We start from the raw sequence: 17,266 nt of genomic DNA, 5'->3' as shown, positions 1-17,266 counted from the left end.
GGAAGATATCTTCCAAGTCTACATATTCAGCACTATTTTTTTTTGTATTTTCTATACATATCTATTTTGCATTCCTTTGAAATGAGGAGAGAGGGGCAAACATCTGTTTAATCCCCATTAACAACAGCATGGATTTAAGTAAAATTCACTTGCACACCCCATAGGAGTTTGGCAAGCAAGCTGATCTTATTTTCTTCCCCAGTCCCTCTTCTTTCCTATGCTGCGGGTCACATTTCAGTGAGCACTTCCCTTCCATCTGACTGAGGGCATGAGCTTGTAAGAAGGAGGATTTTACACCCTGGGTTTTATTTTGACTTGGACATACACTCTACAAGCTTTAGTGACTTTTAAAATATGTCCTGCTGAGAAGTCCCTGTCCTACAGACTTTGCCCCTCATATTTTATCAAGAGATGTCTTTTTTCTGAAGCCCATTAGATATACTGTGAAATAATCTTGGCATCACTCCATCTTCACCCAACTTATTTATTAATTAATATAAAGAGTAACACAATACAGTGTGTGTGTGTGTGTGTGTGTGTGTGTGTGTGTGTGTGTGTGTGTGTGTGTGTGTTGGTGCTGTTTGCTGTTTGTATAATTAGAGTGACTTCTGACCTAACTCTGTCGCTGCCTCTCTAGCTTTAATAGCACATATTTTATCTATAAATATTTTATCAAAAATGTTAAAGGCATAGATATGTTATAAGATTTTTCTAAAGTAAAAGAGTTTGTAGATGAAACATCTGTGACTTACCATTTTGTTTAATAATTCTATATGATCTAGAATGTATGAAATTTTGCACTAGTATTTCATGATTTTAAGTCAAATATTTCAGGTATCATTGTATTTCTTATACTTAATATTTTGTTCAGATGCATTTTCTTTATATATATATATATATATATATATATATATATATATATATATACATATATTTCTTCTTGTGTTCTTGTCTCTCTGTGCATCCCTCCTTCTTCCCCTGAGATGTAAGAAAGAAGACAGATTAAACATGGTTTTATCTTAGTCATCTCTTGCCAGTATAAAGTATATGTGTTTTGTGGAAAGAGTCCTCTGGGGGTCAGTGCATTTGCTGTGTAAACCTAGAGAGGAAGTTCAGTTAGGAGAAAGCTACAATTATTCAAGGAAAATGTTATGGGGAGTTAAACTAAGACACAGGCAGTGCATTTGTAAGCAAGAGCAAACAGAGGACAAATTACTGTGTTAAGTAAAACTGTGGTGATAGATTGCATCTGGGGATGATGAAGGGGCTCTGGCTTGTGTGGATCTCTGTGGATGAGTGATCCTTGAAACTGCCTTAAAACATGTAGGATTTTGGTGATGTCAGTAATAGAAAGAACAAAAGTGGTGAGTTCTGTTTAAATTGTCCAGAGTCTAAGATGTTTGTGCAACATCTAAACAGAGGTTTCTAGTAAGCCTTTGTTTGGCCTTGGGAGGGTAATCTTCCTTACAAGGTATACATTTGAGGCACATCAAAATACTGCTCATGGTAAAATGCATAGTTGTAGATAAAATTGACCACAGGATTTCTTCTTTGTAAAAAGAGCAAGCACAGGGTAGATACAGTAATATAAATATTTAAGAGGCTGTTAACTAAAGTGATGTGATAGAAAGGAGAAACCAGACATCACACTCATTAGCTTTTAATATCCTGCAAAATGCAGTTTTTTAAAGACAGTGAAGGAAAATAGAGAGAGCCTGACCTCTCATGTCAGGTGGAAATAGATATCCTCACTCTCTTATATACTTATCTAGAATGTTCTTAGTAGTCTAGCTGAAATGAGTCCTTCACTGGGTAAGAAAGAAAGGAGAATTCTATCTTACAGCTTTGTTAAGTATGAATCAATATTTCTTTTAGCAACTTGGGTGTCCTAAGCTAGTGTCTTTTTTTCCTTATATCATATGGTCTTCATTTATGTCCTGTGTTTACAATGTTTCATTATTTCTTTTCTATTATAGTCCTGCTTTGAGGTCAGGTTTAATTGACTAGCTTATTTTCTAAGGATTTTTTTTTTTTCTTCCTGGATTCCTTAACACTTGGTATGTTTTTAATTGTTGTTTATTTAGTTTCTACATTCCCAAAGGATATCTTTTTGCATTTTTATCAAGGTTCTGCTACTCTGCATATTCTACATACTTCTTGGCTGATGCATTATACCTACTATATATATATGTGTGTGTGTGTGTGTGTGTGTGTGTGTGTGTGTGTGTGTGTTTGTGTGTGTGTGTGTGTATGTGTGTGTACTGAATTATGATAATCACTATTAAATGCAGAGAGGTGAATAATTAGGTCACATTTGAATTAGTAGGAATAGACAGGAAGAAAGGAATACCATCCCCAAAATTTATGAGTCAGAGAAAGATGGACTGAGTTCCAGTTCATCCTGATATACAGGTTAAGGCATTGATTAATAATAATAATAATAATAATAATAATAATAATAATAATAATAATAATAATAATAATGTAATAATAAATTTCAAAAATCTTATCATAGATAGTCCATTTCTTGATGCCTTATGCACTAAGGTTTGAAATGCTTGATATTTGCATATTATGTGGGAACTAAAATTACAGCTGCCAGTCTCAGTTTAGAATGGCCCTTTCCTAAATGCTCAACTAAGAACAGCTAGTACCATTCTTAGGGGTCCAATCTGAGGTTTTGTGGATGATTATTCATGTCATCCACAAATATGTATATATACAACTGGCAGAGATGGATTTTGATACAGTTTCAGTAGGACAGATAAAGAAATAAACTAAAGGGATTTGAAACAAATTATACTAGACAAAGAGGGTAAGATTACTATTTCCAGATATCATGTACCTTAGTCAGGTAAATTTGCTTCTGATTAATTAGGTAAATACTCATGTTGTGATACTTGTTACTATTAAAATTATAGGATAAGATTTTTGAGACTTTCTAATAATACTTACCAAATTTATATATTGAGATCATACACTTAGAATCACCTAAGAAATAAAAGGATGTATATTTGATCAGCCTATGCAATGAAAATATTCAGTGACAGAAATAGAAAGAGTAGAAGCATTTCTCTACAAGGTTTATACTTCAGCAGTGTTGGTCACCATGAGGCTGTGGAAAGGATCTGCATGCTGGTGTTCTGTTCAGGAAATTTTTCCCTGTGCCTATGTGTTCTAATGTTTTCCCTACTTTCTCATCTAATAGTTTCAGTATACCTGGTTGAATGTGGAGATCTTTGATCCACTTGCACTTGAGCTTTGTATAAGGAGATAAGAAAGGGTTTATTTTCATTCTTCTGCATGCTGAGTGCCAGTTGGACCAACACCATTTGGTGAAGTGGCTGTCCTTTTCCCATTGAATGTTTACAGCTCTTTTGTCAAAAATCAAGTGACCATATGAGTGAGGGTTCATTTCTGGATCTTCTATTCTGGCTTGTGCTCTAAGACCAAGGATTGAGAAATAGGACTTAATGAGATTGCAACGTTTCTGTAAGGCTAAGGACACTGTCAAGAAAACACAATGGCAGCCAACAGATTGGGAAAAGATCTTTACCAACCCCACATGCAATAGAGGTCTAATATGTAATATATACAATGAACTCAAGAAGTTAGATGCGATAGAATCAAACAATCCTATGAAAAAATGGGGTCCAGTGTTAAACAAAAAATTCTCAATTGATGATTATAGAATAGCTGAGAAGCATCTAAGGAAGTGCTCGACATCCCTAGTCATCAGGGAAATGCAAATCAAAACAACCCTGAGATTCCACCTCACACCAGTCAGAATGGCTAAGAACAAAAACTCAGACGACAGCAGATGCTAGCCAGGATTCAGAGAAAGAGGAACACTCCTCCACTGTTGATGGGGTTGTAACCTGGTACAACCACTCTGGAAATCAATCTGGAGGTTCCTCGGAAAATTGGATGTAGTCCTACCTGAAGACCCAGTTATTCCACTTCTAGGCGTATACCCCAGAGATGCTCCAACATACAATAAGAACACATGTACCACACTGTTTATAGCAGCCTTTTTATAATAGCCAGAAGCTGGAAAAAAACCCAGATGTCCTTCAGTAGATGAATGGATACAGAAATTGTGGTATATTTACACAATGAAGTACTATTCAGCTATTAGAAACAATGACTTTATGAAATTTCTAAGAAAATGGATGCATCTAGAGAATATCATCCTGAGTGAGGTAACCCAGTCACAAAAGAATAGACATAATATTCAGTCACTGATAATTGGATATTAACCCCAGAAAGCTCTGAATGCCCCAGAGACAACTCAGAGGCTATATATGAAGCTTAAAAAAATACAAAATCCAAAAAGTAAAAGCCTCAGTCCTTCTTTAAAAAAATTAAGTGTATAGCACCCTCTCAGAGTGTGGTACACCTGGACCTTAAATCATTAATAATCCAAGAACTAAGAATACAGCCTTGTGAAAATTTTTGTTATTCAAAGATCACCCCAAGAAAACCCTGTTTCCACATTATGTTCTGTTCTACATATACTTTATGCTTGTGGTAACTATTAAGATTTCAATGCATGCTATTAAACCTCTAAAAGAATTAAGTACTGACAAAAATATATTCATACGCTTTTAAAAATCTGTAAATGTATCTCTCTTTTTTAAATAAAGTTGTAAGAAAAAAAGGGTATAAGTAATTCATTTAAAAAAAACAGGGGGGGGGGGATCTGCATGCTGGAAGGCTATAAAATCTAATACTCAATAACATAAAAACCTGAAGGGAAAATGAAGAGAACTGATGGTAGTAGACACTAGCACTTGCTTTTGTTTTCGAAAGGGGAATAACAAAAATGTAAAAGACAGAGTGAGGAGGAGAAAGAGGAAGAGGGGGAGTTTCTATAAAACTTTGAAATGTAGGCCATGAACTTAGTTAATCTCACTGAACTTCACAATATTTACAAATATCTAGAGGTGGTCATCATTTAGTCAAAATGTTTTGGCATCTTATAGACCCAGCCTTTGATGATTTTCAAAAGGCATGTTTGTTGTAAGAAAAGGACAAAGTTTAAGTCATGGGAAAAGTCCATGAGCTGAAAACCATCAATGAATAAAAGCAATTCATTTGAGTCTAGCAACTTGTGGGGTCCTGGTATCCTTCCTGCTATAAAACTTAGGGGAGGGAGAAATAGGAGAGGGAGGAAAGAGGGAGTAAGAGGAGGGGGAGGGAGGGAAAAGAATGAATTGGTTAGAAATGCACAAGGAGAAAAAACAGACAAATGTTAAAAAGCAGCAAACAGGGGTTCTGCATCCTCCTAAAAGAAGATGAGCTCTGGCCAGTCTTGAATGTTTGGATGAACATTCACCACTACCTTTCTCAGAATTTAACACAGTCATTGAAATGTGGGTATGATTATGGGTATAAGTCTGTATTTATTCTAAATTTACCCAGAATGCCACAGAAACTATAAATTTTATTACAGAGAGGTGAATCATCATGTAGAAGTTTAAGATAAATTTCCCATTTTGTACAACGTGGTAAAACATTGAAGAATGGTAGTTTATAAAATTGTGTTTCAGTATTTTAAGCAATGGCTGATAGTCATTATGTTTTATGATTATTTTTTGTTCATTTTTTTTCTTTTCCAAATGAATCACAAGAAACTTTGTGATAGGTAATAGTGTGGGATAGCAAATTGGAGCACTTGGAAAAGAAGTAAAGAGCTGGGCCTTCTTCTGCCATGAGGATCTGAGGTAGATTCTGATGGGAGGCAGGCAGAGTATAATGTCTTAGTTTGCTCTGTGCAAGTGAATCTACAATTTTAGGATTTCAAACATTACTTTTAACATTTTAAAAAGAATGCAATTTATCCATAATCGATCACAATGCTGCTTAAAATAATATAAATTGATTTTTCTGCTAAGATATGGCCCCCTATATCTTTATTCCTATTGTCTACATGTTCTGAGTCACAATGTTGATAGCACTACTCATTGGGTTCATGCTTGATGGACTGACATCAGTATTCTCCACTATAATGTTTAACAGATCATTTCAGATATATCATTTGCTGAATGTATGGAAAATGAAGCACTTGTTTAAAATTATTTGTCAAATATATGAAAAGGAATTGCTGATTATAATCTGTTGTTTGCTTCTCAACATGGCTAGTACATCATGAAGTATGTGAAGTGATGCCTCACAATGATACTGAGTTATAGAGCTGATAATTAATTCCACTACAAAAGCTATAGTCCACACAAATGTGTTGTGGTCACACTAACACCTTAGAAATGTGTGTTGTTTTAAAAGTGCCACCAGTTGCTCTTTGATAGAGTGTGAGTACCAGGAAGCCATGAAAAGGTAGATGAATGTTAAACAGCATCTCACATTACAGAAGATTTGTTTTGGCTCCCTATACCAGTTTATGTCAGGGTAAAGCTTAACAAAGATGAAGAAGGAATTAACTGTGGATTTTGCAGAAGGAAATTCCGAGTTGAAAATACCATTGATTGCATATAGAATGTTGACATCTAAAAAAATCAAAATCATAAATTTAAACAAAGAAAAGACATTATTGATAATGAGATTGAGTGGAGGAAATGTGTTTGGTTTGACTTTGGAAGTAGTGTAAAAAGGTCATTTTGATTACTACATGAGGGTCACAAAAATATTTTTTCTAACTTGCACATCTTTGCCAATGGCTTTTTTTATAGTAAATTGAGAAAAATTGGACTTATATAAAGATACGTACAGTTTAGAACAATAGAAAATAACATATCAAGAAAAATATTCTTTTTTAATGAACTGAATTTGCAGGTCCATTTTTAAATGTGTACTTAGTTTCCAGGGTGATTTCATATATAAACTACCAAAACTGTAACAGTCTATATGTAGAAATGCACAATTCATGCCAAATTTATATTTAGCCTGTAACATAGATTCCACTTGCAATGATCCCTTCATTGTTTAAAATTTTAGTGTACAAAGTCATTTTTATTATTTAGAACTGATAATATAGAAGATAACAAAATACTTGATTGTCCTTAAAATGAGGAATATACACAGGCCATACGTTTAATATTGTATATATTTTAACATTAGTATACAATATTTCATGCCTCTATCACTTATTCCTTCCCACTATAAAATTACCAGTGTTAATGTTAGTCCCTGACATAGCTTGGATATGGTATCCTCAAAACCACTTGTGTTAAATACTTTGTCCCCAGGAGGTCAAGTTACACATTGAGAAGTGCGGGCTTGGACATAATCCGTGCATGAATTTATTGATGAGCTTATATTGTTAAGGCGTTATGTGTGGGTTGGGAAATGGGAGGCAGAACCTGGATGTAGGAAAGACATCATTGAGGGAATAACTTTGAAGAATATATCTTGTCACTCCTGCTGTGTGATGCCCTTGGCCTCCTGGCTGTCATGAGGTGAACAGCTTTCCATTGCTGTGCCCTTCATCCATGATGACTCTTCCTTGCCACAGTCTTAAAAGAAATGAAACCAGTAGAACATGAACTGCAAACTGTGAAACTGTCAGTCCACACAAATCCTCCCTTACATTGTTTTGCTTGGACATCTGTCACAGTGATGAAGTGTCTAATACAGAACTCTTAGTTAGACAGATGTAAATGTATTGTTTAAAGTATATTCTATGTAGACCCTAATTCTTTTTAGTAATCATTTTGTTCAGTTACATTTCAAATAATATTCTTCTTCTCGTTTACCCCTCCACACACTCATCCCATTTTTTCTCTTCCCCCTCCCCCTGCTTCTATGAGGGTGCTCCTCCACCCCCTCACCTACTCCCACCTCACCACTCTAGCATCCCCCTGTACTGGGATATTAACCCTTCACCGGAACAAGGGCCTCCCTCCTCACTGATGTCAGATAAGGTCATATTCTGCTACATATATATCTGGCGCCACAGTTCACTTTATGTGTACTGTATGGTTGGTGGTTTAGTCCCTAGGAACTCTGTCTGGTTCAGTTCGTTGATATTGTTCTTCCTATGGGATTGCAATCCCCTTCAGCTCATTCAGTCCTTTTCTTACCTCTTCCATTGGAGTCCCTGGGTTCAGTCCTGTGGTTACCTATGAATATCTACATCTGTATTTGTCATGTTCTGGTAAGACCTCTCAGGAAACAGCCATACCAGGCTCCTGTCAGCAAATGCTTATTGGCATCTGCAGTAGTGTCTAGGTTTGGTATCTGCAGATGAGATGGATCCGTAGGTGGGGCGGTCTCTTGGTGGCCTTCTTTTCAGTCTTTCTTCCATTTTTTCCCCTGTCTTTCTTATGGACAGGAACATTTCTGGGTTAAAATTTTTGAGACAGATGTTGGCCTCATCCCTCAACTGGGAGCCATGGCTATCTACCAGAGGTTGTCTCTACAGGTTCTATCTTCCCTGTGTTGGGTATCTTGGCTAAAGTCATGGCAGTTTTTCTATCATAGGAAGAACCTAATATTTTACAGATTCACATCAAAATTTATTACTAATTATGTTAAGAATATACTGAAAGAACATGGGACAAAACTCGGCACAGTTAGAAACACTGCATTAATTTTATCAAATGGAGAGGCTGCAAGAGAGAAAATGCAATCAAGAAGCATATAAAAATGGACACATTTAATAAATGATTTGATATTTATATTTTAGCTCTTAAATATTACAGAGTTTATGTAATATAGAAAATTAGATAATCGAAAGACATTGAAATGTCCCAGTAGAACAATCTAAACAGCCTAGGGAGTTAAGTGATACATACTCCACAGTCCCACTCACTTGTTGACATCACAGTGTCCTTGTAGCTATGGCTTGGAACAAATAAAACCACTTGAGTCACTAAACCATTAAAGGAGCACATATACAAGATTCTACTCTGTTGAGAGTCTGGCTAATCCAGGACGTTTCCTGAGGCTCTGACATATGGGGATGCAACTTAGTTCCTTGTGTACAACTAGATACTTGCTTATGAAAGCAAGGGATGGCCTGGAACAATGGCTTCAGGGGAGGCAGAGTTTTCTAGATTCTGAGAACATGATAGTTCATACCTTGAAGGGTTTTTGGCACTCAACCTGTAACTTACTTTAGATATACTGTGTTCCCTTTGTAGCTTGCTTTATTAGATTCCTGATGACTTTGTACCATTGTATATTATCTTCTGATTTGTAGGTCTCATTTTCCCTGAAGTGTGTACGTACAGTGCTGAACTCAATAATAAAGCTTCTTGGAATGAGACATACCTTGTACATGATCTCCTGATCAATCAGTAACTAATCTATCATCTTTATTATCTGATCTGGTGCTTCATTTGAGGAACATGCCACTGAAGAATGACCCCCTGGTTCATGTTTCTAATCCATGAACATATGAAAATACTCCATTAGAGAACTTTCTGTCACAAATTATTAATTTACTTTTGTTCTTTAGGCATGTACTTCTTAAGAATGAGATCAAGAAAATGTTTATTATTGGTCTAATGTTAAAGAATAATAGAGAAAAAATTGTTTCTGTGAATTTCTTAATAGCATGAAGAATAAAACCTGCCTGCCACTGATAATTGAACATCAGATTACCATGTACCAATAGCATCTGTTTATAAAGGACCTCATATTAATAACCACTGTCATGTTCTGTTACCTTTCAGAAATGTTGGAATCCAACAACGTGATCACTTTCAATGGCTTAGCCAACAGCTCCAGTTATCACACTTTCCTTCTGGATGAGGAACGGAGTAGACTGTATGTCGGAGCAAAGGATCATATATTTTCATTCAACTTGGTGAATATTAAAGATTTTCAAAAGGTATCGTCATTCTAACATATGTACACTATTTTAAAACACTGAAGTTTTTTTTTTGATCAGCTACTTAATATCAGAACAACATACAAAATAATTTTAAAATTATTTTTCCAGACATATATAAAATGAATGACAGCAATATACCAGTAGATATAGTAAGTCATATTATCAAATAGAATAATAAAATCATAGTACTGTTGATGGTCATTTAAAGAAGGAAACAACAAGAAAGAAATCCTCTAGCTTATTCTTCTATGAGTATTTATTGAATATGGTTTTATGCAGAAAAATAACATATAATCTGAAATTTTATAGAAATATATCATAACTGAGTTTAGGATATATATATATATATTTATATATTTTATTTATATATATATATTTACATACACTGTCAATCTCTCCATATTGTCATCTACTTAAAGGTTCATCAAGCAATCATCTGGTGACCTTCTTGTGTTTAAACATAGTTTTATTTAAATACAAATACTCCCATTCATTTACATGTGTTTCATATTACATGTAATGACAGAGATGAATAATTGTAACAAATCATATAGCCCATAATGCCCACAGTGTTTACAATCATCCATTTTAAATAATAATTTTGAAAATCCTCATGTACAATCACATCTTAGAGCATCGATATTCTTGCAGAATTGGTTATTTAGATATCAGAAGGTTGATATTTTTCATAATATTTCTTTAAATTTCTGGCTCATTTTAATCACTCAATGAATTTTAAAGCAAACATAGATTGTTTTGCATTGTCTATAACGGCAAGTCAACCAAATTTTCTTAGTTTTCCAGCCTTAATTCACTGAGAAGAAAGTGTTTCTAGAGGAGCTTTCATGGGAACACCTGAGTGTGCTTCAAATAGTATGTTTATTGGTATCTCTGGAGTTGTTTTTGCTCCTTACCACTAAAGGCACTAATGTGGTGTGTGGAACTATTTATGAGAAACACATTGGATTACAACTTCTTAAAAGTGGATAAACTGTAAAATGGTTTTGTTCTGCTTAGAGACATAACTTTTTATCATTATTATTACATAAACAAGTTTATTTACATATAAAAGCTTGAATTACTATACATATTCATAAAACATTGCAGCTGAAATATATTTTTACAGTAAAAAGGAGATATTAAATCAAAACCAGAGTATTTTTAGTCTCATATTTTTAAAAGGGGTGATTTCTAATGTCCTCAGGTGACAACCACAGAATGATAAAATATGTCTTTCAATGGCTTTTAAATGATCAAAACATACGAATATTTGTGTGGATATTTTATACAAAGAAATCATTGTTTATTAAGTGAAGTAGAACATTAGAACATTGGCTCTTTTAATATATGATATCATATTCATTAAGATTGTGAGGACAATTTTTGTTATTTTGTATACTTTGTGTGTATAGGCAGAGTGATGATATGCCTGCATACTACCTCTTATCATGTAAAGTATATATTTAATAGTTTCCTTTAGATACATGTTATGAACTTTGCAATAAAATAAATTGTGTCTGAGTTTTTAAAGAACCAAATCAGCAAATCAAGATGCTAGAATTTTGTAAGTGAGATAAATCCAAGTGCTTTATTCCAAGCATGACAACCTGAATTCTATTTACAGCACACACCTAAAGTGCCAGGATTATAGAACGGTGCTGTAATGATAGGTCTTGGGAGGCTGAGACAGGGGGAACAAGCAACATGCTGGTCAGCCAGTCTAGGCAAATGAGCTCATGGTTTACTAACTCTACATTAAAAACAAAAGAGGAGAACAAGTAAGAAAGATACCAAACATTAACTTCTAGAGTCCACATTTCCTCATGCACTTCTCACATAAACATACACACATCTAATGTAGATCACAAAATACCTTACATAATGGATTCGGAAACTAAGACGTTTGTAATTAAATAGTTTTTGAGTAAAAAAAAATGTAATAGAATTATAAAATTAGTGATACTTGACAGAGGTAAACAACACAAGGTAGGTCCAATAATTGCTTAGCAAGAACAATTATGAACTAGAAAAGTAAGAAATAAAAATATGTGCCTTTGAAAATTAATTTGTACTAAAATCAATATATATTTTTTTTCAAATTTTAGTACAACTTAGCTAGAAGTTTCCTATAATATTCAATAAATCTTAGTATATTGTTAGGTAAAGAAACATTATATCTCATCCTCAACCACTGTGAACATCAAATTCAAAGGACAAAGCCCCCTGTCCTCAATTGCTAATGTAATGACAGATGGCCTTGAGATCATCCTCTAGAATGTCAAGGTTCAGAGTGATGTTCATTCACCAATAAGATCAATGAACTACTTTTGAATGTCTTTAATATGTTACTACATTATGTCGAACAGGTTTTATCTCAATTTTAATTCAGACACACAAGCACACATGTGCAGAAAATCACCAAGAAGATAAAAAAAATTAAGAATTCAACAATAAGAAATTATGGGTTACCCATTGTATTCTTAAACATATTTGTAATGTGAACTTAAAATTTATTTCTCAAGAAATCACATGTTATTTCAATGACTCCAAAACTCTTGTTTATAAGAATGCTTCACTTGGGGTTCCAATTCCCTGGATTGAAATCTCAGTCTTTACCTGAGCTTGTGACCATTCACAGTGAATTATCTTGAGGCTTCACATGAATGGTAATCAATCATCCCAATGCTAAAAGCTTTCTAGCACACATAAATAATAAACTGCCACTGACTCTGGATTTTTATTTAATGTATGACATTTCCCCCTGGAAATTAACAAATGTAAGTAGAAGAGGAAACTGATGAAGAAATAAGAAGTTGTTCTGCCCAGTGGAGAAAAGACCTATTAAAATGAAAACCCATGGAAAATGTTTGGGCCTTGGAACTTGAAAACTTTTATAGTAAACTTTGGAAGAAAGTGTTTATATTGCTATTATAGAGAAAATGTATTCAACTGTGTAAGCCACCATCAGTAGCATCCTGGTTCTTCTACTGACACTGGATCCGTAATGAATGAAGCCCTGGGAAGTCTTTAGGCTTCCCAGGCACTAAGATTACAGCTAACAAATGCCATGCCCAGTCGAAGAAGTTTTCAGAACTAGGGATTCTTTTTGTTTTTACTTTCTTCGTCCCAAGTCGTATGTTGTTCCTTTTAAATATTTCTTACCTTCACATGGAGAAAGAGGGCAAACGAGAAAGAAATTCCTTTCTGACCTGTATGTTCCAAACATTTCAGGTCTCACCCTTTACTGCTATGCTAGAAACTGGTTCAGAGAGATATATTCAGAGTACCTTAGGGTTACATTTTCAAAATCACTGTATCATGATAAATACTGAAAAAAATGTTAAAGAAGGGGTATCATGTTCTCTGCCAATTCTAACCTAAATCCTCACGTTTTCCCAGGATGTTTCCCACCCAGTGTGGGAGCTCTCCTCACACTCTACAGCTCAGACCTAGGAATCCTTTGAATAGATTTTTATCTCTAATTCCATACAGTGCAAAAGACAGTTTATAGATAGAGAATGCATGACCTTAGGATATAGAAGTGCATTAGCTATTGTTAAAAGAAAGTCAGACTTGAAAGGATTCCTGCATGTAGTACTTCTTTCCTTAAACTGTGCCTAATACAAAAGATTATATAATATTGGATTTCTTGGCAAATTTAATTGTATAAAAATATGATTCTTCTGTGTTCTTAGATTGTATGGCCAGTATCTTATACCAGGAGAGATGAATGCAAATGGGCCGGAAAAGACATCCTGGTAAGCATTAATCTGCTAAATTACTTTAGTAATAATTTTAAGTAATTAACCACTATGGGATCTGGTATTGTTTTGAACCTTTATTTAGCTATTGATTTAATGATTGGAAAAGTGATATTGTTTAATCATGGAACCACAGTTTTATATGGATAGTGGGTAATAATAACAACAATTTCTTTTGATGGTTTATGAGTGAAAACAAAATTAAAAAATGCAAGATTGTGTCATACATGCCTATATTAAATGGCAATTGATTTGTGCATGTAGAATCAAATATGTTAATTCATATTTGTTCCTCTCGAATGATTCTGTCCCTGGGTCATCATTATTAAATTACCTTTGTTTTTGTTTTACACATTGCATTTTGGTTTTTTTTTTCTTTTACATTTTGTTACTAGTCTATCTATCCTTCCTGTTATTTTTCAAATAAATTTTAAGAATCAACTATGTAACTTACAGTATCCAAGGCACTGTGGAGTCAAACACTATCACACAATGCTATAATGGATTAACCATTCATCATTAAATAAATGACTTTTACATAAGGTCATTTCTTTCTTAGGTAAACACAATACCAAAGTATGCAATGGGTTGAAAGTCGAGCTTTGAATCTGAACAAACCATAAAATCAGTTCAACCTTATTAGTAAATAGACTGCTATAATTTCATTATAACATATACTCTATCAATATTTTAGTATATATAAAAAACAAAGATGTATCTAAAGCTTTTATCTATTTTGTATATTAACATTCAGAAGAATTTCCTCCTGTGTGCATCCAAAGGCATACATCCATGTCCAAACAAGTGTTACCAAAGGCAACCTTGTTGTCAGTTCCTGCCTAAAAGGTAGACTTGAACCCACTGGAAAAGGATGCCTCTCTCAGTTAATAATCCTGACACTGAAAGAAGATGGATTGAGGAGCAAAAGCTACAGTAGTCCCCATCCCTGGTGTATCTGCCTATCCATAGTAACTGAAAGTCTGTCATTGGAAATTACCTGCTAAACACAGGCAGTATGTTAAAAATCACTCATGAGACTATTCAAAGATCCTGAGTCCTACTTGATTGGATTTGTAGATGGTTAGAGAAATCAGATTCCAATCAAAATACAAGGACATGTAGAGATTTACAGCCAAGAAGTAGGGTGAGATTTGGTGTGAATTACCATTATAAAACTCCTAGGATTTAGAAAATTCTGGCTAATGAGTTTAAGAGGTTGGTTTTGAGAAAAACCCAGGGTAATTAGCCCAGAGAAAATAGGGTAGATGTTGGTAAGATATTAGATGCCAAGGATGCAGTTCTAAACTTGCTAGAATCATGTGTGCAATTTGGAGATGCATATAGAAACATCGAATATGCTGTTCAGAGAGATCTGACTGGAGGTGGATCGGGAATCACAGTGTGCAGTTATAAACTACAATATCTCCGTCCATAAGACCAGGAAATAAAGTAATTCAGAATTTCCATTTAAAACCAACTCATTCAAAATCTTTCAAACACTCTAATTCTATGTCAGAAGTTACCATAAAAGAAAATGTTCCTCTGGACTGAGAAGATGAATCTTTTGATAAGATACCAACAACGATACAGATGGGGGACAGTGGATAATTGATCTCTAGGACCCAAGGGAAAAAACAGGAATGTCAGAGCACTCCTGGAATCCTGAAAATGGGCAAATATAGGCAGATTCTTGAAGCTCATTGGACATCTTGCCTAGCAAAATATATGAGCTTCAATTCAAGTTCAGTGAGAGACCATATGAGAAAGAAGAAAGGCGGAGAACAAAGGAGGAAAGACACTGATGTGGACACCTGTCCCCATCCTTCCTGTGTATAAGTACCCATGTGTGGACCTAGATGAACATACACATGTGCACGTGCACATTAATGAAGACCCTCAGCACACATCAACATCACACACACACACACACACACACACACACACACACACACACACACACACACACTCACACACACACACATATACCAGGAACAGGAAGATTTTTTATCTCAATATAAATATCAAGATTTAAAACATTTCCCTAAAACAGAAAGTGTTGTTTTTTGTTTTCTTCCCCCACAACAAAACAGGTTGCAGGAATTCTGTGAAGGTAAAAGAGGCATCAGTTGACTCACTATGAGATATTAGTTATTAGAAAGATCAATGCTGAATGCTGACCAAAATTGACGTCTTATTATTGTTGTTGAATATAATTATTCAACAATATTATTGTTGTTAGATATAGCAAGTTAAACCTTTGGTTTAGGCTTCCACTGTGGTCTGGACCACAGTAGGGTTATACTGATATCAATTTGATTATGTTAGAACAGTAATGGTAATAATGACAATTGTCTGACAAATTACCTAAATTTTATACTAAATGTAACAATCAAGTACTGAATACATTTGATTACATGAATGAATCAAAATATTCAGATGCCATGATGTGCAAATATTCTATTAAGCTTGTGTGGTTACCAAATTATTCATCTCCACGCCACTTTTATAGCTCTCTCTTCCTCCTCCCTCCCTCCCTCTCTCTCTTTCCTTCTCTTTGACACCTGAGATGAGGTATCTGGCCGACATGCAGTGAGTTCATCTGCTACAAAAATCTAATTTTCTCACTGTACCCTGATATGCAATATAATCTTCAATTGATTGAAGGAGAGCAACTTCAGATTTTCAAAGTTCATTACAGACGCTTTGGATTCTATAGAAATAAAATGAATAAAAGGATCAACGCGTGGTGTTGGCTCTGTCTGATATACTATGCTCATGGCCCGGATTGTATGGTAGAGACAGATACACTGGGGTCTCCGTTCACAGCAGTACACAGAGGCCTATGGATAGAGAGATCAATGTAGGACGGGTATTGCATGGTGACTGTGAGCCTTCACATCACATTATGTCCTGTAAGACAACTTTCCTTCCTGTCCTTTATTCTCTCCAGAAATGTTTACTTACGAAAATAAAACTCAATGGCTTAATTTCAATGCAATAGTTTTACTTTAGTTCTACTTAATACTAAAGTATGTCCTATATTATTCTTCTGTTTAACGCCTCTGGCTCTTTAATACCGACTTCCCTTTCCCAGATACTGAAAGTTCAGTTGCTACAGGGAGAATTTATTTAAATTGATTTTGTTTATTGTTTAGCCTCCTTGGGCATTATTTTGATATATACATCATTTATTGGATACATCACTGTTTTTTGTTTTTTTTTTTTTTTTGTTATTTTCAGACAAGCTTTAATTTACATATCCACTTCTCCATCTTTTTTCTTTACATGTGATTTTGAGATAAAGATTTGAAGACTTGTTAAGATTTGCAACATTTTTTTCTTGATTAAACATGAGCAAGCACCATTATTATTTTAAGAAATAATATAAACAACTAATCTGAAAGAAATACCAAGAGGAAAAGGTATATTTCATTCACTACCTGATTTATGCAGTAACACTTGGGCAGTTTCATGGAAATTCTGTACTCTATCTTGAGTAAATAGTGATCATTGGGGATTTATGGACAGGAATTCTTTTCACAGTGCTCTTGTGATGCTGGAAACCACAAGAATGAAGCATGGGGGGCAGGAGAGGGCATGCAACCATCAGAACTTCAAGACAGAACAGTAATCACAATAAAAATTGACCTTTCACATTTACAAGAATAGTAAACTATAATTTCCTTGTGAGTGCTCTCTGGTTTCCAAA

General features: G+C 34.6%; 1 protein-coding gene across 1 annotated transcript in view; it reads left to right on the top strand.

The window, feature by feature from the left end:
* Positions 1–17,266, top strand: part of SEMA3A (semaphorin 3A) — a gene marked incomplete at both ends in the record, with an annotated part of 190,685 nt that overhangs the window by 50,349 nt on the left and 123,070 nt on the right. Inside the window, 2 exons of the mRNA XM_080936191.1 lie at positions 9,636–9,793; positions 13,492–13,554. Coding sequence (XP_080792317.1) covers positions 9,636–9,793; positions 13,492–13,554 — 221 coding nt within the window. The remainder of the gene's footprint in view (positions 1–9,635; positions 9,794–13,491; positions 13,555–17,266) is intronic.

This window comes from Micromys minutus, assembly GCF_963924665.1.
Source record: "Micromys minutus genome assembly, chromosome: 23".
Lineage (NCBI taxonomy): Eukaryota > Metazoa > Chordata > Mammalia > Rodentia > Muridae > Micromys > Micromys minutus.
Note: the sequence above shows the minus strand (reverse complement) of the source record. Positions and strands in the feature narration are given on the sequence as shown.